At 38.5% G+C, this 23,641-nt stretch overlaps 1 protein-coding gene across 5 annotated transcripts in view; it reads left to right on the top strand.

The window, feature by feature from the left end:
* Positions 1-23,033, top strand: part of PARG (poly(ADP-ribose) glycohydrolase) — a 129,794-nt gene extending 106,761 nt beyond the window's left edge. For 4 of the 5 annotated variants that reach the window (XM_055092787.1, XM_055092788.1, XM_055092790.1 and 1 more), the window contains 3 exons: positions 8,423-8,528; positions 21,021-21,149; positions 21,818-23,033. In XM_055092787.1, the coding sequence (XP_054948762.1) occupies positions 8,423-8,528; positions 21,021-21,149; positions 21,818-21,972 (390 nt within the window). In that variant the 3' untranslated portion in view covers positions 21,973-23,033. The remainder of the gene's footprint in view (positions 1-8,422; positions 8,529-21,020; positions 21,150-21,817) is intronic. The other variant, XR_008619926.2, reaches the window with a different exon arrangement.
* Positions 23,034-23,641: the final 608 nt, after the last annotated feature.

The following is a 23,641-nucleotide window of genomic DNA, read 5'->3' as shown; positions in this document are numbered from 1 at the left end:
GGGCTTTCCCAAAACAGCAGAGATTTTCTTTTTAGTCCCTCGAATTATTCACTCAGCAGAGATTTTCTTTTTTTTCTTTTTTTGAGATGGAGTTTCGCTTTTGTGGCCCAGGCTGGAGTGCAATGGCATGATCTTGGCTCACTGCAACCTCCGCCTGCCAGGTTCAAGCGATTCTCCTGCCTCAGCCTCCCAAGTAACTGAGATTACAAGCGCCTGCCACCACGCCCAGCTAATTTTTATATTTTTAGTAGAGATGGGGTTTCACCATGTTGGCCAGGCTGGTCTCGAACTCCTGACCTCAGGCGATCCTGCCCGCCATAGCCTCCCAAAGTATTGGGATTACAGGCGTGAGCCACTGTGCCCAGCCTAGAGATTTTCTTTAGTTCCACAAATTATTCACACAGCCAAGAAGACTGACCCAATTCTGAAAATCATTCTTTCACTCCCATGAGTAGGATTTAGTTATAAGATTATTAGGATAATGAGGCTTGTGGTTTTTACATGGCTATACATGGTGTGCCAGTTCCTACACAGACTTCTGAGAATAATAACAGTGATCTAGACAGACTTTTACTACACTTACAACTTAGTAGATATTTTGAACATAATTAAGTATCTTATATCCTGATCTATTTGGGAGAATCTAATTTATTGTTGAACATGTTCTCGTATGTATAACTTTTAAAATTATTTTAATGTTTAGAGTTCTCAAATTTTATAAAATGTTTGAAGAATAATGCACTATTTTTTAAAGTTGAACTTATGTAACAGATGTCATTTATTTAAAAATGAAAATAAAAAGTAATCCCTCAGAAAAGCTATCCAGAAAGACCGGCCTTTGGTGTATCAACAGTTCTAAAGTTCTCTCCTACCTGACTCTGAAAGTCAGAGATTTGCCTGTACTGAAGATTTTTTTTTGTTGTGTTTTTTGTTTTTTTTTTTTTTTTGAAGCAGGGTCTTTGTTGCCTAGGCTGGAGTGCAGTGGCATGTGCGATCACAGCTCACTGCAGACTCTCAACCTCTCTGGGCTCAGGTGATCCTCCCATCTCAGCCTCCTGAGTAGCTAGGAGTACAGGTGTGCACCACCACACCTGGCTAATTTTTCTTTTTTAGATACACTGGGTTTCACCATATTGCCCAGGCCAATTTCAAACTCCTGGGCTCAAGCGATCTCCTCCCCGTCGGCCTCCCAAAGTGCTGGGATTATAAGCATGAGCCACAATGCCCTGCCTGAAAAGTATCTTTTACTAGTAATTGGATACATTTTAAATGTAAGCCTATTTTCACTGTTCCAAACTCTTGCCTTAAAGCAGTTGTCCCCAGTACCATGATGTTTTTAGGATAGAGCATATCGAGTAGAATAAGATTTGTCTTTAAATTTTCATGAGGTGCTACTTACCTAAACACGTATATGTGAATTTGTCACACGGTCAAGAGGACATTTATGTAAGCAGTAGGTTGTTGGAGAGAAATATGGAAAAGGAAAGTAGAACCAAAATGTGTTTAGCCACAGTTAATACATGAATACAAACTGAAAGCTTCACTATTTTATGAATGAACTGTATACTCCCACATATACTTTTCTATGAGAACTAGATCATTCACTTTTAGAAGTTATCCTCAATTATGATCTTTTAAGAAGGTAACTTTGGGCATAAGTCTTTTTTAAAATTGCCAGGTCCAGTTGATTCTCTCTGCACTTACTTGTGTATCACCAACCTTCAGTTTGCCCATCCTCAAAGACACCAGAAATTTAAAAGATATATGTGAATAGGTTAAGTTAGTTGTAAATATTGGCAACATGGAAGAACATTTATTTATAGAATATAGAGTCTTAATGAGGGGCATTTTATACAAAGAATGAGTCTTCAAGTAACCTGGCAACAGGAGTTTTATTTCATTAGGAGTTGGCGGCAGTCAGTCACACTGCCTTATGGAAGTGTCTCAAAAATATTTTGTTAAATGACTTGACTGATAATTAAATAACTTTTTTTTTTTTTTTTTGAGACGGAATTTCACTCGTTGCCCTGGCTGGAGTACAATGGCGTGGTCTCAGTTCACTGCAACTTCCACCTCCCGGGTACAAGTGATTCTCCTGCTTCAGCCTCCCAAGTAGCTGGGACCAGAGGCACGCACCACCACGCCAGGCTAATTTTTGTATTTTTAATGGAGATGGAGTTTCATCATGTTGGCCAGTTTTGTCTCCAACTCCTGACCTCAGGTGATCTGCCCATCTCGGCCTCCCAAAATGCTGGGATTACAGGCATGAGCCACCACGCCTGGCCTAAATAACTTCTTAGACAATGTTAATTTAGGTTTTTGAGGTAAATATTTTAGAAGTTACATAAGTACATTATCTTAAGTCACTCAATATGTCACAAAATGTTATGTATTTCCTAAATATTCTTCAAGTGCTCAATGAAGCCTAGTAAGTTGAGTGTCAAATCAAGTTTGGGACAGATGAAGCCATGTGAAGCAGATGGGTTAATTTTTAATGTATAGTGATGCAGTTCTACATTCATTTTCAACCTGCAATTATTCATGTCAATATGCAATAAAGTCTAATTTATAATTCATAAAAGATTCTTTTCAGTCAAATGCAGGTGGAGTTTTTTTTTCAAATTATACAGATAACAATAGTAAAAGTAATTCTTGCCATTAAATGATTGTTTACTCTCTATGAGGCATTCTACTTAGTGCTTTAAATGCAGTGTCTGATTTAGTCCTAACCACTCAGGGAGGCGTAACTATTTTTCTTGTCTCTCATTTAGAGACAGTGAGTTTACTTCTTAGGAAGTTGAGTAATTTGTCGCAGGCCAGGTCACATAGCTGTCCACTGACCAAACCAGGGCTCAAATTCAGGCTCCCCTGACTTCAAATCTTTTTTTTTTTTTTTTTGAGACGGAGTTTCACTCTTGGTGCCCAGGCTGGAGTGCAATGGCATGATCTCGGCTCATTGCAACCTCCACCTCCCGGGTTCAAGCGATTCTCCTGCCTCAGCCTCCTGAGTAGCTGGGATTACAGGCATGCACCACTACTCCCGGCTATTTTTGTATTTTTAATAGAGACGGGGTTTCTCCATGTTGGTCAGGCTCATCTCGATCTCCCAACCTCAGGTGATCCACACGCTTCGGCCCCCCAAAGTGCCGGGATTACAGGCGTGAGGCACTGCACCCAGCCAAATCATTTTTTAAAAATGTAAATCCTGCACATAGAGACTACTATAACTAGGCCTCACCTTCTAGACTTTTTGTGGTTCAAACTTAAATCATTGAGAATATTTCTGCTTTTGGAATAGTCTCCTACATGCTTATGCCTGAATCACTCTTCTTTTGTGATCATAAACTTCTGCTGTGAGCAAGGTACCTGTTAAATGCTTTTCTCAATATGCTTTTCTGTTTGATATAGTTTTTCAAGGAAATTTGAGGGTTCCCCACCTGTGAGACAAGGAAATACCTCGAGTGTAACAGAGCCTATCAACACATGGACTAACTTTGAGAAAGCACCTAGTTCAGGGCCTGGCACATGGGAAGGCATCTGATAAATGTGTGTTCTTTTATTCACTGATATATTCCAAAAAATGTGTTATTTTAACAAGGAATTAGTTTTTTAATTCTTTCACTGAAAAAGGAAAAAGCAGTAAATGATTTTGTTAAATGTCATTGGCAACTTAATCAGAAACTAATCCAAACAACTTTAGGCCTTCTAAATTAAAGCATTTGTCCCTTACTAGTTACATTTACCTATTAAAATTGACTTAAGAATTTTGGTTATGAGCAGCAGGAGTCTCACATAAACTGACAGCACAACTTGGAGACAATGTTTAATATTTTATATCTCATGTTTTACAAACTTTTAGAGCAGAAGTCTGTGTTAAATCACTTTAGAGATGACTTGCACAATTCTGCTTGTGTGTGTGTGTGTGTGTGTGTGTGTGTGTGTATGCATGCCAGAGAGAAAGGAGGAAAAGAAAAAAAAAAAACCCACATTTTTCTACGCGAAAAAGTAAAACCAGTTTTCACCGTCAGAATTCAGTATGGATCTCTGACCTCTGGGAACCTGTTTGCTACTCACCAGTTAATAATTGAAAAGCCAATCCTACAAAGTGCTTTCCAGGCCTCTGGAAAAGGTCTGCTCCATCCAGGCTCCACCGGTCTTATTGGACCCACATCGTGACCTGCAAGTAGAGTTGGTTTTTAAAGGGGGGAACCAGTCTCCTTTTATCTAACTGATACTGTGAAGCAATGTTTAATCCTGTGAGAGATCAGCTGGGTATCATTCTAAAGGAGAATTATTTTAGGGTTAGAAAGATTTATGACTTCAGCTTGTGAAAGTGGCAAATAGCACTGCAAGAGAAGAAAGAAATCACTTGTGAAAAGTTGTGTTTGCCATGTTAGGTAGGATTTTAGGTAGGATTAAGTAATGAATATGTTTTGTGGAGCTTTCTGAATCTGAAATTGAACAAGGTGGAGAGATAGAAATCATCCCTATTTACCTTTTTAAAAATTGATCTGTTTATTGATGTTTTTGTTATTATTCACCACCGTATTTGGAATAGGACTGTTATTAAACCAAAGCCTGAAAACAAAACCAGTCAGTATTTGCTGCTGATATTCCTAAGAAGTTCAGCATCTGAGCACTTACAGTCTTTTCATAAAATATGTGTCACTTTGCTTTTCGAGAATGTTCAAATTGTATCATTTGTAGTGGGTTTTCCCTTAAGTTTCCCAATATATAGAATCAGAATAACAATTAAATACATAACCCAATCTTGGATTTTATACATCAGGAAACTAAGATCTGCATACTTCTTTCATTTTATATATTGCATTTTAGAATAGCAAAAACAATGTATTAATGTTATAATTATTTTAGGGATAAAGTCTAATCTCAGCTACTCGAGAGGCCGAGGCAGGAGAATCGCTTGAACCCGGGAGGTGGAGTTTGCAGTGAGCTAGGATCACACCACTGAACCCAGCCTGGGCTAAAAAAAAAAAAAAAAAAAAAAAAAAAAAAAAAAGTCTTAAGAAATCACAGAATACTAAAAACCTCAGAAAATCAGTATCAATATCCACTGTGTATTAAGTTAAAGAAGTATAGTAGATTGATTTCATATAAATGAGTAACTCTTTAGGAACAATAATTATTAAATTATTCCAGCAAATAGAATAATGTATTTACATGATAATGAAAGACATCTTTTAAGTAAAATCATGCATCACTTAAAGATGGAGATATGTTCTGTGAAGTAGTCATTGTGCACATGTCACTTTACACAACCTAAGTGGTATAGCCTGCTACTGACCTAGGCTAGATGGTATGGCCTATTGCTCCTAGACTACAAACCAGTCGAGTGTGTTACTATACTGAATACTATAGGCAGCTGTGACGCAACGGTAGGTATTTGTGTCTTAAACATAGGGCAGGTACTATGAAAATAATGGTATAATAATCTTATGGGACCATCGTCATGTTTGTGCTTCGTTGTTGACTGCAACATCACTATGCAGCACGTAACTGTCTATCTGCTTGGGCCTTCTAAAATTGATATTGAAGCCAAAGATCTTACTTAAGTGTAAAATCTTATACATCAGTTTGTGCCAGACTATTCCCCTGGATACCATTTCTTTCCTGGGCCTCATTTTGGGCCTGTAGACTTTATACCAGTTTTGTTTGGTCTCTTTTCCGTTTTCTTTCCTTCTTTCCTACATCTTTATCATTACCATTTCCTGGTTGGTCTCTAGTTTTTAACTCTAGGTACTAATATTTTCATCTTTCTTCTCAATACATCCCTTTGCAACCTTCAGGACTCCCAAATTACCTTTATGTTCGCTGTCTTCTTCCCTTCCCATCAAAACTCATTCCAAGAGAGGGTTGTTCATTGGTATCTTCTGCTTACTATCCTGAGGTCTCAGTGCTTCCTTTTTCTTTTCCCCCTTCTGAGTTGTTGATTAGTAAAAATAAATTGCTGTGTCATTGCAGACTGTCAGGGCAGGGTATGGCTAGAGTTCAAGCTGGCTTTCTTTTATTCTCGCAGCTTTCTGATGAGTCTTCTCAAGTACTCTTGCTCTGGGTGGGGGAAAAACAAACGCATTTGCCAATATAGAGCTCTTGAGAACTCATAATGCCTTTAGCTGTGGAGTGAGAACTTGGCAACTCTTTTAAGGTCTCTATCCTTATCTCATCTTTGTTTCTTTACCAAGGGAGTTCAATTCCTACTCATAAAAGGAAAGGTCCCCTGATTCAAGGCTCTGCCCTGGTCTTCAGCACTTAAGGCATCCTTCTTCCTAGAGAAGGGAGAAGCCTGGGCTGACTTTCCAAAGAGGGCTCAGGGCAGCATACTACTGCTGTCTTATTTCTGACCTTACAAATGCTTGCTTCTTAACAGAATAAAATAATTTTGTATTTAATCATTATAACCAAATTATTCTAATTTCTATGTAATTTTATCATTTAATTTTTATCTGATTAATATTTTTTGGTGGCAGGGGTGGGGGATAGAGTTCACTGTCACCCAGGCTGGAGTGCAGTGGCACCATCATGGCTCACTGCAGCCTAGACCTCCCAGGCTCAAGCAGTCCTCCCACCTCAGCCTCCCAAGTAGATGACACCACAAGTCTTGCCATATTGCCCAGGCTGGTCTCAAACTCCAGAGCTCATGTGATCCTACCACTTCAGCCTCCCAAAGTGCTGGGGTTACAGCCATGAACTTTTAAAGATTTGATCTAAACACTGAATGAGGTTTATTTTCAGTTTCATGGTTTGTTTTTATGGCCATTTTTCAAGATAGATAATTTTCCAGGAAAATTGGATAATATTTTCTACTAGATTTTGCTTCTAATAATTTAAATGTTTCAAATTCTCAATCATTAGGCCTTAGTTTCACTAAGCTATTTTTGCACATTGAAGTAAAGTTAACCCTGTTATTTAGAGACAGCAGTAAGAAAGAAACTAAAACCATCCTGATAGTATAAAACAGAGAAATGAACTAGGAATCTGAGGAAGCCTTCTTCTCTCTAGGCATGTTAGAAAATTCTGACATGAAACAAAGCGGCAAAGTTATGTTTATTCTTCCAGAGGGTTTGTTTTTTCCCTTGTTCGTTAATGACACAGACTATCTTTCAAGAGCCTATTCAAAACAAATGGAGCTCTCAGATTTTTTTGACCTGAAAGAGATTTTCAGAAGCTCCATGCATCTGACTATGCAGGTAATTTGTGAGCGCTTGTGTAAGCTCTATACCACAGTGTTGAATAATGATCTGGTACCAACTTATAATTAATATCTGTCAGGATTTACAGTCTAGGAGGGTATGGAAGGAATAGCCTTGTTAATCCATCGAGACAGTCTGTAAAATAAATTTTTATACCTTTGTGGAAACTTCAAAGAACAATTTAATATATTTCTATGTGTGGGTTTCATAGAAGCATCTTTCTTTATCCTTGGTTTTTCTCTGGGAACATTTGTCAAGATCATTCTTTTAATTGTATTTGCTATTATATGTAAGCTATATTTTAGGCTTCGTTTGGAACTTGAGAACCCAGGGGAGTTTTGCTTTGCTGCTGTATTAAGCCTGTTACAGTCTGATCACTTCAGAAAATAAGAATTTAGAAAGAAGGCAGAAAGACCAACTAGCTGACAGCAAAGAGGTGGAAATCAGGAACTCTGGGATCTTACACAATGGTCTTCTCATATAGAAAATGAGCTGTTCATTTAATTAATACTTAGCCAGCATCCTCAGAATATATTGTACTTTTCTCAGATTACTGGCAAATTTTTAAATATTCTAGCTTAAAACAGAGCTGTGAAACTAGAGAATCTTAGAGCCAAAAGGCATCTTAAAGGTTATTTCATAACCAGGTATAGGAATCCCTTCTATAGATTGTTGCTTGCTCTTTGTTAAGTATGTCAGTAGCAGGAAGCACATTTATTAATCTAATCTCCATAACTGAGAGAGAGAATGCTGAGGAGGCATAATAGTGACCCTTTGCCTGATGAAAAAAATAGTGATTAAAGCCTTCAAAGAAAAAGAAAACTGTTCTAACAAGTCCCTTTCCTGGTAGTTTTTCCTAGTAGTTTATAATTGGGATCCTATTAGTTCTTGAAATATCTGCTATTTTCATTTCTGTTTGTTTGAAGTGGAAAAATAAATTGGGACCTGTATTAGTTTAAGGGATTTTATATGCTTAGCATTCAAACAAATAAATATTAGAATTTATCATTTCTTAGTCTCTTCCTTGCATAATCCCAGGTTTTTCTCTCCCTTCCTCCCTCTTTGTTTTTCCCTCTATTTTGGCCCCTATGGAAAAAAAAAATGAGAAATTGAACATAAGCTTGATAATGGACACTGATCCTAGTACATCAGTCAGAAACACTGTTAGTGTCTAGGCACTCACAGGCTTTGATAATTCTTTTATCCTGCAGGCTTACTGTGGATTTCTCCGTCCTGGAGTTTCTTCAGAGAATCTTTCTGCAGTGGCCACAGGAAACTGGGGCTGTGGTGCCTTTGGGGGTGATGCCAGGTTAAAAGGTAAGTTGTAGAAAAGGATAAAAGCATTCTGCCCACACAAAAAAAGTTAGTCCTTCAAACCAGATTTCTCATGTCCTGTCATGAGACCACAAAAATCTAAGAGAAAAGGAAAAGGAATATTTAACACTATTTTCTTTTTTCCTATTATGTTTGAAGGAATTCTTATTTCATTTACCATTTTCCTTCAGAGGTCACTTATCACTTTGATCCCCCAGACACAGTATTTTGTTGAATATTGAAAGGTTGGCAGGAGGAGAAGAGCATATAATGACTGCGAAGTTTCAAACCTGAGTTTGCACTTTCCTCCACTGGAGTGATTTTTATGGACAGTTATTTCACTGACTCATTCATCCACCAAATTTAATAGCACCTCTGCCACTTTCTAGGCACAGTGGTAGGCTCTGAGATACAAAGATGGAGAAGATGTGATGCCTGCTTTGGAATTCACAGTCCAGCGTATGAGAGAGAGGCAGTATGAGACCGATGCAGTACATGGGAATGAGTGCTGTAGTGGAGGCCCACGGGGCTGTGGGAGCACAGCCTGGGAGAGCTGCATGAATGGCACAGATAGGAGGCATCTGGATGTCCAAGAAGCAGAAACATTTCTTACGTGTTATTGTTTGTGGTAGGAAATTCACAAAACCTGATCAACAAAGCTATTGGCCATTTACTACATTGACATTTTTTCAAAGTATCAGTTATAGAAAATAATACTATATCATTACTTAGGATGATTACTTTTCCATTTCATCCCAACTGGTCTGACACCACCTGGGTGTACTGCATTGCAAATCTGACACTGACTACCTGGAGTAATCGCAGATCTCGCCTATTAAGAACAGAGTCCACAAGACTGCCCCCACTTCAGACTCCATCCACAAGTTTCAGGGGAATCCCCAGGCCACGCACATTTCTGTCCAGCTGGTTACTATTGTAGGAGGTTCCCATGTCCCCACCTCAGGTTCCATAATTTACTAGAATGACTCACAGAACTCAGAAAAAAGTCCTGTCCTTACCACTGCAGTTTTATTATAAAGGAGACACATAAAGCGAAGCCTAGAAGGGAAAGCAGAGCTTCTACAACCCTTCCCCTTAGTGTCAGGGCACCCCACTCTCCTGGCACATCAGTGTGTACACCAGTCAGGAGGCTGCACTGACCTTTGGTGACCAAAGATTTCACTGAAGTCTCATTCTGTAGGCATGATTGATTAAATCATTGACCACATGATTGAGCTCGGTCTCTGCCCTCCCCTGACTCCCGGATGTGCAATCTGAATCGCCTCATTAGCAGAACAAAGGCACCAGCACTCAGGAAATTCCAAGGGTGTTTGAAGCTTCTACCAGGAACCTAAGATGGCACACCAGAAAAATTCTTTTTTATACCACAGTTACAAAGTAACAAGCAATAAAGCAGACATAAAACAGCCAGCTGGCCTTAATAGCCGAACTATATTTAGATAAAATTCATCTCTTTGAGAATACTTGAGTCTGTCATAATGTAACTGCCTTTCCCCTCATCAGTAAAATGCTTCTTAATATTTTTATAAAAATGACACATTTATTATTATTTTTTTAATCTAGAAAAATACCATGAAGTATATAAAAATCACTAGAATTCACTGTCAGCATTTGGTGGCCATCCTTCAGGTCATCTCAGTAGCAATGTATGTAACTTGATGAAGTGACACCCTCTATTCTATTCTCCAGCCTCCTCCTTTTAGAAAGTCTGCAGTCTCATGGATAGTTTTCAACTATCCATCTAACAAATGTAGATCTACTGAGTACTCAGCATTTGTTAGTGGCTACACAGTATTCTGTTGTATGCACATATGTACCATAATTTATTTCACAGATTCTCCATTCAGAGTTTGTTTTCATTATATTATAAGGAGTACTACAGTGTGTAGTACAATTATATATATTATGTGTAATTATCTTCTTAAGGTAAATTCCTAGAGGTGAGATTAATGACTCAAAGAATACGTATACTTCATTTTGATCCTTGTAGATTTCACTCTGAAAGGTGATATCAATTCACATTGTCTTCCTCACATGAACAGCATCACCAAGACAGGACTTTGTTACTATTTTTCATTTCTCTAAGGTTCAACAGTTTTCGTGTTTATTGGCCATTTGTTTTGTGAATTGCTTTTTCATGCCTTCTGCCCATTCATCTCTTTGGGAGTAGTTTGATTTTATCACTGGCTAGTAATAACTCTTTGTATATTAAAAAATATTAATTGTTTAACTGTTACATGTTATAAACATTTTTCTGCTTCTTCATTTATTTCAACCGATCAGGCTGAAGTTACTGAGTTAGCTTTTATGTGTTCACATTTTTGTGGTGTGCTTATAAAGATGTTTCCTGTCCCTTTATGCTAAAGACTTTCACCTACATTTTCTTCAAATTCAAAGACAAAAACTGCATGGTGCTATTTTCAGTGTTTGAGGAAACCTATTTTTCACTCTGGGCTTATTGATCTTACGACAGATACTTTTTTCCTGTCTTTCTCTTAAGTAAAATGAATGACTAGATTCAAGTCATCAATCCAGAAGCTAGGTCTGCTGTAAGCCGTGGTCATTTGTGATAGACAGTTTGGAAAGCTTTATAAATGTGTTCACTTCTTTTCCTTTTTTCTTTTTTTCTGGCTTAAAAGCCTTTCAGACTGCAGCTGTGCTTGCTCTGGTGACTGTCAAGCATAGTAGTCTAAGATTTCCATTATATAATTCATTTCCTCAACTATTGAGATTTAAATTTTGAAGTAACTGACATTTCCCTCCCCTTCATTAGCATAAATATTCATTAAAAATTTAGAACGAGTCATAAAGTCCTTCAATGGGGAATTGGTTACTGAACTATGATGCTAAAAAAAAAAAGAAATTATGGTACATTTATGCAATAAAATATTATGCTTCCTTTAAAAACCATTATAGAAATGTGTCTGCTGACAGGGAAAGATGGTTTTGGAATATTGACAAATGGGAGAAATACCCAATGTATGCCATATAAACCATTTTAAAATTAAATTGTGAATATAAAATATCACACACAAATTTGAAGTTCTCTATGTTCATCTGTTTACGTGCCAGGATTAACTATGGTTGTTCTCTAGTGGGTGATACTCTTTGTTTTGTTTTGTTGGGGGTTTTTTCATTTTTTATTTTTAGTAGAGATGGGGTTTCACTATGTTGCCTAGGCTGGTGTTGTGATTACACTTGTGAGCCACCACACTTGGTCAGTGATGTTTTATACTTTATTTTTAATCTGCATCTTTTTTATTGTGAGCATATATTGTTTTTGTAACAAAAAATCTTATAAAAAATGTTCATGGTGGGTAACATGGGCAGGTATAAATCCTTAAACTTGTATTTCTTTAATTATTAATAGAAATAAGGCTAAGCTGAGCACGATGGTATGCGCCTATAGTCCCAGCTACTTGGGAGGCTGAGGTGGGAGGAATGTTTGAGCCCTGAAGTTCAAGGTCAGCCTAGTAAGACCACATCTCTTACAAAAAAAGAAAATTACAAAAGAAAGAAGGCAAATTTTTTTTTTTTATTTTGAGACGGAGTCTTGCACTGTCGCCCAGGCTGGAATGCAGTGGCACTATCTCGACTCACTGCAACCTCCACCTCCTGAGTTCAAGCAATTCTCCTCCCTCAGCCTCCTGAGTGGCTGGGATTACAGGTGCCTGCCACCATGCCCAGCTAATTTTTTGTATTTTTAGCAGAGACAGGGTTTCACCATGTTGGCCAAGCTGGTCTCGAACTCCTGACCTAATGATTCACCTGCCTCAGCTTCCACAGTGCTGGGATTACAGGCATGAGCCACCGTGCCCGGCTGGCAAAATATTTTTAACATGCTTGTTACTTAATTGTACATGAGTTTTGTGTTTTACCACAATTAGTTGTTTGTTTTTGTAAGATACAGGGTCTCATTGTGTCACCCAGGCTAGAGTGCAATGGCACGATCATAGCTCACTGCAGCCTCGACCTCCTGGGCTCAAGGGATCCTCCTGTTTCAGCCTCCCAAGTAGCTGGGACTGCAGACATGCACTACCATGCCCAGCCTCACAATTAGTTTTGAACTGCTTTAATTGTACATTACTTTGACAACTATTAAGAGAACATTTTTAATATATTAGTTCATTCAATAGACAGTTTACTAACAACATTCTTCCTCAGGCAGCCAGTGGCCCTAAGAGCCACAGGCTAGGAGAGAAGGGACTAGGGGGAGATGGAGGGGCTTTGGGCCTGGCTCCAGCAGCAGCCAGTGGCCTCCTGCATGCCTGTGCCACCAAAGGGGCTCCCTGTGGTCTCCTACCTGACCTGCATTTTTCTGAGCACCTTGTGGAACTCATGTGAAAGCTTTTGAGCCAGTGCAAGCTCTACTTATTTCTGGTGCTCCTAACTGTTCCAAAGTGACCCCCTAGTTCATACTTGGCTTTTAACATTTCATTGAAGTTTTAGCTGATTTATTCCTACCCATTTGTGTGGTGACCACCTCTTTCTCCTGTTACTTTCAAACATAAAACAGTTCATGTGTTTTATCTTCTCAGAGGGGCTTGTCACCCTTTGGTTGCCTCGAAAACTCAGCTCTCTTATAAACTCAGAAAAAGTCATAATTTTGTAAATTACAACATTTGGGCTTTTCTCATGGTTGGGGTAGAAGGAGCTTTTTTTTTTTTTTTTTTTTTTTTTTTTAAGCTTTCTACATCTCGTCTCAGCAGAGATTTTTGCGTGGCGGGCTTCTGCCTCAAATGTACCACCAGACCCTAGGCACCCATGAGAATTTTAGGAGATAACTTAAAATTATCTCAGTGGTTAGTTTGTTAAAAATTTTGCTTTTATCTCATGTCTAATTTTATTACATTGTAATCAAAGAATGTAGATAATACTATTTCTACTTTTTGGTGTTTCTTGAACTTCTCTTCATGGCCTAACATAGTCAATTATTGCAGACATGTTGGCACTTGAAAAGGTGTCTCTGAAAGGTATAAGACTTACTCTTTTGCTGTAAGATTCCATACCTTGTAGGTCAGACTCTGTCCTTGTGACTTTACTTGCTTATTTTGTGAAGGAAGTGAGTGCTACTTTAATGTTCCTTCTTCTGTTGTGCTTTTGTAAATTTCTCCTAGCATTTCCTTTGCTGTTTACTTACAAGTTCTTCCAACTTGCCTTATTTTGTTGTTGTTTTTGTTCTGTTTTGTTTTGTTTTAGGTGCTTAGCAGCCTGAAGCTGTGGTTTTTAGTTTCTCTCCCTAGTGGTAAGCGGAAAAGAGGGATGAGGAAAGGGCTTTACTGGCCCAATCAGGAACAGAAACTAAGAACCCGTGACTGTATTCTCTCCCTTGGACTTCCCTGTATATGTTACCTGACCTGTAAACAAGTATGCCATTGCCAGTTTACTATCATTAAAATGTGTCTTGTTGCATTTTTTGCATTTTCTTTTCTATCCCCATTCCCTACCTTCAGTACCTAAAAGTGACTTGCAAATAAAATATGCTCAATGAATTTCTATTTAACAAATATATTCAGTAGCTTCTGTGTGCCTTTAATTAATCTTGGGCTTTGCCCATTTTTCTGTAACTGTCTGTCTGTACCTGGCTAATTACTTCGGTCCCTTGTAAGATTCTACTCCAGTGGTAACTACTCCAGAAAGACCCTCATTCCCTTCCACCAGAAAAGTTCTGTATTAGGATTCTTTTGGTTGAAAGAGACACTAATGTAGCTTATACCTTCCACCTAAAAGGGGACCGTTGCTTGACGTGGCTGAGAAAAGCAGCGTAGAGTTGGCCTCAGGTATGAGTTGCTCCTAGAATCAGGCTCTCCCTCTGTTTGTGTTGGTTCCTCTCCTGCCTGCTTCTTTCAATATAATGGCCTCATTTTCATCTGTCTCCATCAGATTATCTCTGCCTGACAGGAACCAGGACCAAATAGTTCCAGTCTTGCAACCCTGCAGTTGAGTGACCCAAGAAGAAAGGAGGACTCCTTAGTTTTAAAATGCCACAAAAATACTCTAATTTGACCAATTGGGATTACTTCTCATCCCTTGGACCAAATTGTCATAGCCAGGGATCAAGAAACACAAGACACATCCACTAATGAGATTTAAAGGATTTCTAATTTATTTCCATGACATATGTATATTAAGTGAAATGTTTCTGAGATATAGAAACTTTTTATAAATTTCTTTCAGACCTTATGTCCATTTATATCAAACTTAAATAATGTCTTCACTAGTTATTTTGTAATTTTGGAATCAAGATAGTTAAACTCCAGAAAGACCATTTCTCTAGAAAAAGAATTTAGACAGTGCTGATATCTCATTTTCTACCATGCTGTGATTGGCCTAGACTAGCCCTTTGACTGAGTTTTATAGGAAGTGTGGTTATGGAGTTGGGGAAGGGGTGACTTCCAACCAAAAATGGAAGGTAGGAGTATAGAGCATTGGATCAGGTCACCTCGTTTGTCTACCACAGGCTCCTCCTCAATTTGCTTTCTTCTGCCAGAACAGATCACACTCTCTCTCAGCCTTGCTCAGGAAGATTACTTTCTTAACATTTCTGTATTATCCTTTTTTGTGGCCCCAGTGCTGAGAATGGGGTCTGGCATGATAATGTGCATTCAAAGGTGTCTGGAGCAAGTATCTATTTCTTACAGGTTGAGTATCCCACATCTGAAAATCCAAAATTCAAAATGCTCCAAAATTTACCAAAAGTTTTTGAGCGCATGATGCTCAAAGGTAATGCTCTTTGGAGCATTTCAATTTCAGATTTTCAGATTTGAGATGCTCAACTGATATTGCAAATATTACCAAAAAAACAATGAAATCCAAAACCAATCTGGTCCCAAACATTTCAGATGAGGGATACTCAACCTGTGTCAGCACCTCAGAGATACTGCTGAGTTAGTGGACTTGGAAAATGGCTTTAGGAATTTTTTTAACTATCTGTGAGCTGGGATCAGCCAGGTTTAACAGTCACTGCATTTTCTCTTATGGTTTGCACAGTTACCCTTCCATTTATTGCCCCTCTTTTAAGAATGAGAAACCAAGGTTTATAGACAGCCAATAAACCTGTCCCAAGAGAGCAGCTAGCAAGTGTCAGAACCAACATTCAAACTTGGCTCCATCTTCTTAAAAACCAATATATGTTCATTACTATTGTTATTATTAGTTGAGAACATCTTGAGTGCATACTATGTTCTAGGAATTGTACTAAATATATTCTTTACCTGTATTAGCACACAACAACCTATTTAGGTAAGTTTTCTTTTTTGTCTGTATAGGGGCAACAACTGAGGCATCGAGAGGTAAATTAGCCTAGAGTCATACAGATAGCAAGTGGTAGTGCCAGGATTCAAACCAGGATTGAAGCCCTTGTGTGCTTTTGTTATTTAATCCGTATTGGCTGCAAGCTCTGGATCTGGATCTAGATTTGGGAGTTACCATTCTAGAGATGGTGGCTGCATTCTTGAAGAGAGAGTGTATTTAAAGCAGGCGAGAGGACCAAAGATTGAGCCATTAGTAACATCCATAGTGGAAAAGGAGGGAGTGTCAAGATTTAAAACAGTAGCCAGAGGACAAGACCAATTGGAGAATAAGAGTTGGCCTCGAAGAGTGCTGTGTGGTAGAAACAAGAAGTGAAATGCTTTTGGGACTGGTGAGCAAAGCTGAGCTCTCAGGGTACCCAAAATGTGAGAGCTCACAAAGTGAGCTCAGTAGAAGGACATGCATAGTACTTTCAAATCTGTACTATTTTGGCCTCCTTGACAGCATGCATTTAAATCGTTTGAATAAACAATGTAAAGACATTGCTCTGGCTGGCATGTGGTAAGGTCTGCTTGGAGTTGACCAGGGTGGATTGCCACAGCAGCCCAGAAGCAGTGGGCAAGGGCATGCATTCTTGAGTTGGTGGCCCAGTCAGCTCCACCGCTTTCTGGCTGTGTGACCTGAGACAAATTACATAACCTTTTGATGCCTAAATTTCTTTATTTTCAATATGGAAATAATAATTCCCGTGTTGAGTTTTTGTAAGGAATCACGAGGTAGTGTTTGTAAAGCTCCTAGAACAGTGTTCAGCATGCTATAAGAGCCCAGTGTTAGCAGTTGTTACCAATATTACATGCTGGTGGCCTCACACCACACTTGTGGTGTGAGTATCAATCATCTTACCCATTTTGTGCTTGGTCCATTTGTTGCAACAGGACACTATGAATTGCTTTTCATGTTATTCATATTTATTTGTATTTTTTCGTAGCTTAACATTGATGCCAAAAAGAAAATTAAAACCAAGCTCCCTGCAGGTTAATTTAAGTGATTATTTTGGCACATAGTTGTGCTTGAAGTTAGAATTTGATGTTTTTATATCATACTTGGAATCAGTCCACATACTCTAATAGACTTGTGATTTATTCTCATCTAACTTTTGATGCAAGAGAGTTCACTTAAATCATGAGGCATAATTGTGTAGATTTGCAAAGATCTTGGGGGTGTTGTAGACAAGGAGGCCTGAAGACAGTGATGTTTTAAAATAAACTCTTGTCAGTGTTTACTGATGTATCTAGGATCGAGATTATCTTTCTGGAAATTTCATTTATGTATGTATAGTCTAGCATTCAATGGAGGGAAAACAATTGTAACAGTGATTATGGATTTCTAAACTCTGACAGAATCTTCAGGGAGCATCTGATTTAACTCCATGGTGTAGTTGAGAAAAATGAGGCCCAGAGAGTAACTGGCTAGTCACAGAGCTAGATAGCTGGCAGAAGGCTGAAGATAGAACTTGGATCTCCTGCCTGCCAGTCCTAACTAGTCTAACACGTGCTTATGGTACAATATGTACTCTAATAGAAATGGGTGTGAAATCAAGAATGTAATGTGAATTGGTTTTACTTTTTGATTTTCTCTTAATATAAAATAAATTCTATAAAGAGATAAATTTTAAATGTTTTTTATTAATACTTCATTTTCACAAATGGCAAATGACTAGAGATCTAGTAGGAAATAGGATGAAAAAGACTCTTCTTTGGGTCTCTGTCTTTTTTAATAGTAAATACTTAACGCTAAATTTTCATTTTCAGTAAAAGGTAAGAAATGGTACTTCTTGGTCGAGAAAGATGATGATTCATTCGTTCCCATTTTTATGTGTAGTTTAGGTTAATTAAGAACCTTTTGAAATAGGGTGTATTGAAACTTTAATGTATGGATAAGTTGGTTGAGCAGTTTTAATTAAAACTTATCTCTATTTTGAAGTTAATTACCTTCAATACTCTGAGATTAATGAGGCATAGTCATGGCACCTCCCATGTTGTGGGTACTCAATAAATATTAGTTTGGGAATTAGGACATACTTTGATGGTATTTTAGGGTCTTACATATATTATGTCATAGATTCTTTCCCAAATCTGGGAAATACTCAACGATATCAAATTTTACTGGTTCAACTTAAAATTTTTTCTTCCTATGTAATTTTTAAAACTTTCTATTTAAAAATAATTTCAAATTTATAAAAATAAAAATACACACCTTTATGTATGCATATATATGTATACACATGCACATAATTTTTTTCTGAATTATTTGAGCTTAACTTACATATACTATGCCCTCTTTCCTAAATACTTCAATTTGTAGTTCCTAAGAATAAAATATTACCTTATATAAACACATTATAGTTATTAAATTCATAAATGTACACTGACATCTTATTTACTCTTTCATCTATATTCTCATTTTGTCAGATGACCTAATAAAGCCCTTTCTAGCCTTTTTCCCCTCTAGCACAGGGTCCAGAGTCAGCTACTGCATTTAGTTGTCATGTTTGTTAGCCTCCTTTTGAATTGAGAATATTTCCACAGCCTTTTTTTGTCTCTTATGACATTGATGTGTTTAAAGAATACAACGTTCTTTGAGTTTGTCTGCTGTTTCCTTGTGATGAGGTTGAGGTTATGCATTCTCTGTCAGAATGCTGCATCAGTGACACTGTCAAGAGGCACTTGATGGCCATCTGACACTACAGGTGATCTTAATTTTGATCACTGTGTCAGGCTGTTGCCCAGTTTCCCCACTGCAGAGTTGAGGATTTTTTTCCTCCCTTGTAACTAATAAGCAATCTGTAGGAAAACAAAGGCAAAATTTTCCCTAGATTTAGCATCTGTTAATGATTCTTGCCTGACCTTTACCACAGTGGTTGCAAAGAAAGGATGTTCCTATTCTAACACCCCAACCACACTAACCAGTTAGTCTTTGGCTTTCTCCTGTGGGGAAGAGCTGGCCGTTCTGTTTTTTGTTTCGTTTTGTTTTATCCATTTGAGCACTACTTTACCTTCTGGTATAACAAAATATTTTGAGGTCATCTTGTACCTTTCTTGTCCAAACTATAGCATTAAGCACTTCTTGAGAAATCTAGTCCATTTAGGGGGAATGATGGTAGAGACCAAGATTTGGGTGCTGGGTGTGCTCATTGCTACTGTGGTGTCTCCCTTTTGGCCCTTTTAGCAGACAGAGCTAGGAAATATATATGTGCATACACACACATACCCACACACACACACACAGATACACATATTTTCGACATCATGAGTATACACCAATGCCTTCCATTTCAGTCCATCCTCACACAGTTCTTTTTTGTCTTCCTCCATTCCATTTTTGTGTGTCCCTCCTTCCATAGTGAGACACCTGTTCCCAGCAGCATCGACACATTTATTCATTTGCTCATTCCTCTAATACAGTTCAAAATAGTTTCAGAGTTGCTTCACCTCTACTACTATGGTAAGCAAACCTTGTAAAAAGAGTTGGGAATTTGTTTGCAGTTCTCTCCTTCTGGCCTAAGACCATATATTATGGTCTTATGGACTTATATAAGTCATATATTGTCTTTGTAAGTTACTTGGGTTCTTTCTTTCTTCCTTTTCTTCTTCCTTTCCCTTCAGTGTGGTTATGTTATTTATTTGGACTAAAATGACGCTCATTTATTTTAGTTTACCTTCAATTGTAGGTTTCTCCCCATTCCCATTCTTAGTATTTTAATTTTAATTTGTAAATATGTAGAATATTAACATGCTGTCAAAAATCAAAACTGTAAAAAGATACCCTCTTTGGCCAGGCACATTGGCGCATGCCTGTAATCCCCACACTTTGGGAGGCCGAGACGGGCAGATCACTTGAGGTCAGGAGTTCGAGACCAGCCTGGCCAACATGGTGAAACCGTGTCTTTACTAAAAATACAGAAATTAGCCAGGTATGGTGGCAGGCTCCTGTAATCCCAGCTACTTGGGAGGCTGAGACAGGAGAATCGCTTGAACCCGGGAGGCAGAGGTTGCAGTGAGCTGAGATCACACCACTACATTCCAGCCTAGGTGACAGAGCAAGACTCCATCTCAAAAAATATATATATCCTCTTTAATGTTTTAATTTGATTCCCATCTTCCCTTTTATGAAGTAAGAGATTTATAACTAGCGAAAGGGCATTTATTGTAACTGTATTCAATTTTGTGGTTATTTAAAATAAATCCTATCTATTGAGATTGTAAGGTAACTAAATTTTCGGAAACATACTTCAGGCTCAGTGATTTGTAACTTTGATTCCTGGAGATAGTAGATCTCGATTGTTTTTTCATTCTTATAACACACCAGAGAGTGACTGTCCAGTGTTTTCAGGAACTCTACAGAACGGGAGTTCTGCAGTGGCCAGTGGAGGTGGGAGTGCAGGAGGGACGCAGGTGTGCTCCCCAGCCCATTTTGAGAACTCCTGCTGTGGGATTAAGGAGAATATTAGAACCTCCCAAATGTGCCTATACAAAAGGCCAGTGGCTGTGTGATAAGACACAGCAATTATATCAAGTAAGCAAACACAAAAAATTTTAGTTCCAGATTAATAGAAGCGAATATAAATACTACCTTAGTCCCATGGTTTGCAACTTCCTTTATTTGTGGTTCAGCAAAGGTGCCTGTGTTGGAATTCTATAGTTTGACGATATTCTTGGCAGCATGTCTGAAAAGCCACACAACTAGGTGATTTATGTCCATCCTGTATTCCCCATTTCTTTTTTTTTTTTTTTTGAGATGGAGTCTTGCCCTGTCACCCAGGCTGGAGTGCAGTGGTGCAATCTCGGCTCACCTGCCATCTCCACCTCCCAGGTTCAAGCAATTCTCCTGCTTCAGCCTCCCGAGTAGCTGGGATTACAGTCGCCTGCCACCACACCCGGCTAAATTTTTTTTTTGTATTTTTAGTAGGGTTTCACCATGTTGGCCAGGCTGGTCTCGAACTCCTGACCTCAGGTGATCTGCCCGCCTCAGCCTCCCAAAGTGCTGGGATTACAGGTGTGAGGCACTGCGCCCAGCCTTGTGTTCCCCATTTCTAATACCATGTATACTAGGTTTATAAATCTTTAATCTAGGATGAAGCTGTGGCACACCAGCTGGTAAAGAGCTAAAGGTATCTAGGTGGAAAATGTCATGATATAGCCGTGTCTTTTCTCTTTGCCTCAGCCTTAATACAGATATTGGCAGCTGCTGCAGCTGAGCGAGATGTGGTTTATTTCACCTTTGGGGACTCAGAATTGATGAGAGACATTTACAGCATGCACATTTTCCTTACTGAAAGGAAACTCACTGTTGGTAAGTAGGAGATACTCTTGACACTTGGTATCTAGATGGATTGTACACCATTCAGTGGGAACACTTGCTAAATCTGGATGAATCACAGTGGGTACGAAGAAACAAAAGCATGGCTCTAAGCAGGAAGGACAAAGCTCTCGGAGGGGCAGCATTTGCAGAGTCTTTTTGTTATGGCAGAGTTTCATCCACAGTCTTGATAGGGTATATCAACTTATTGAAGTAAGGTCAAGAAGCTGGAGTTGGTGTTCCTTTTTACTTTTGTGTCTATAAAAATCTAAAATGGGAAAGATGAATGAGGGTAAGTTCAGATCTGAGAAGCCCCACTGTCCTGTTTCTCAGACCTGCCAGTGCTCATCCAGTGTGCTTGCTACCTCAGGAGCAAAGTGTATAATGAGGGCTGCCATGAACTCCCAGGAGGGTGCATGGACAGTGTACCATGGATAGCCTGTTGTTATCATGAGCAAAGAAGTTGTTTCTTTAAAGAATGTTAAAAATCTTGTTTAATTTATGTTGGGAAAGCCTTTCAGGCATATGAAATTCATGCTGTATTTTCAAAAGCCAAGTCTGAGCATATGCCATTTAGATTAAGATAAAACTGGAGTGTTCTTTCTAAGGTTTTTTCAATTACATACTTTAATGTGCCTCTGGTCTGACCTTTTGCTCTCCAGGAGATGTGTATAAGCTGTTGCTACGATACTACAATGAAGAATGCAGAAACTGTTCCACCCCTGGACCAGACATCAAGCTTTATCCATTCATATACCATGCTGTCGAGTCCTGTGCAGAGACCGCTGACCATTCAGGGCAAAGGACAGGGACCTGAGGAGCCGAGCGAATAGCATCTCCTCCCACCTCCCACCAGAGACATCCTGTTTGAGCTGTCAGGTGTAATATATGAATTGACTTAAGTTAATATAAATGTGTACATAATCCACATTTGTAGTCAAGGACGCAATCTCTTCCACACATACGCAGTTGTCAGTTGGTACATCTAAACTCCCTCCATCCTGACTCACGTGGACTTAGATATGTTTTGTTTCTATTTTCTTCTATTTCAGTTTTCATTCTTTGATGTTTATCTCTTTTGTCCATCAGATCTCTTGTGAAATCCCATGGAAGGTTGTGCTCAGCCTGTCGGGTCTCTTTCTTCCTGCCCATATATTATACCAGTTGCTTCTGCAGCCCGCAGATGCCAGCGATGCCAGGAAACAAGTTGAAATCCAGGAATCTCTTTAACTGATTTTGCTAAAAATCTCCCTGTGAGCCTTCCACTCAACTCTTAATATGCTTGCATTGTTTAAGTTTTTAAATTCTGAAAATTAATAATTAGGGTTTTTTTCATATGTGTTGCATAATGCAAACCTCCTAGGTTAAAATAGTTTCTTTATTTAAGATAGAATAATTTCCAGAAATTGTACTTTTGAGGTATCACTTTTATCTGTAATGGTTTGTCTGTCTTTTTTCCTCTGATCAGTATTTTTTTTTTACCAGTTTTGGAGACTGGCTGAGATGAAAGGAAATGTGGAATAAAAGGAGGTTTTCCTGATGTGGTGTAAAGAAAACAGATTCAAGAGAATTGAAGATTTTTTTTGTTTCTTGGTACTTTTTTCTTTTTAAATTAGGACTAATGTTTCTTTTGTGGTGCTTGAGGCATATTCATATAACCAAAGTTTGAGAACTGGGAACTTCATGCTGATTTGTACATATTGAAGTTTCTCTGGTATTCAAAGGTTATATAGTGAATGAATTTTCATTAATAAATCACTTTGTCAGAAACTCCCGTATCATCTATATTTTATATATGTATATATAAACGTATGCTCTTTAAGTGTGTCTATATGTGAGCACATAAAATCTAAATAAAATTGGACTGGTGGGAAACAATTAGGTTTAGGCATTATTTGGGTTCTGTTTAACGTCCTTTATCACAATTATGCATTTTTAAATCTGGCGACAAACATAAATAATAACGTCTTTCAGAGGTTAAAGTGAAAGCCAAAGCCCATCCTGTGTTAACCGAAAGTGGAATTTCATCACAGAAGCACTTACTACTCAGATTTCCAAAACAATCCTAAACCACCCTGTTGTTGTTCTGGTTTACCATCAGCTGTCAGGAAACACTAGTGGCGGTCAAATCCTATTCGTAAGGCACTTCAGTGGATGGCCTGACCTCCTGCTACTGGCAGGAAAAAGACAGGGCCTTGGCTGGTGGCCATCACACTTTTTGTTTATGTAGAGATTGAGAGGATAGTGAGATTTGGCACCTGAAGGCAGCCACTTGTCACTGAAGTTTTTTACCACAATAACTAAGATTTTTAGTCATCTCTCAAATTTGGAAGAATCTGTCTTTAGTTCTGTTGATACTAAAATCTTTCCCATTCTTTGCTTTGGTTGCAGATTCATGGTTGTTTCATGTCCTCACTTTTTCTAGCCCCACACTCGTCTCCTCCTGTGCAGCCCAAGACTAAGTGACCCGTTCTTTAAAATGTTTC

Source organism: Pan paniscus, chromosome 8 (assembly GCF_029289425.2).
Source record: "Pan paniscus chromosome 8, NHGRI_mPanPan1-v2.0_pri, whole genome shotgun sequence".
Classification (NCBI taxonomy): domain Eukaryota; kingdom Metazoa; phylum Chordata; class Mammalia; order Primates; family Hominidae; genus Pan; species Pan paniscus.
Note: the sequence above shows the minus strand (reverse complement) of the source record. Positions and strands in the feature narration are given on the sequence as shown.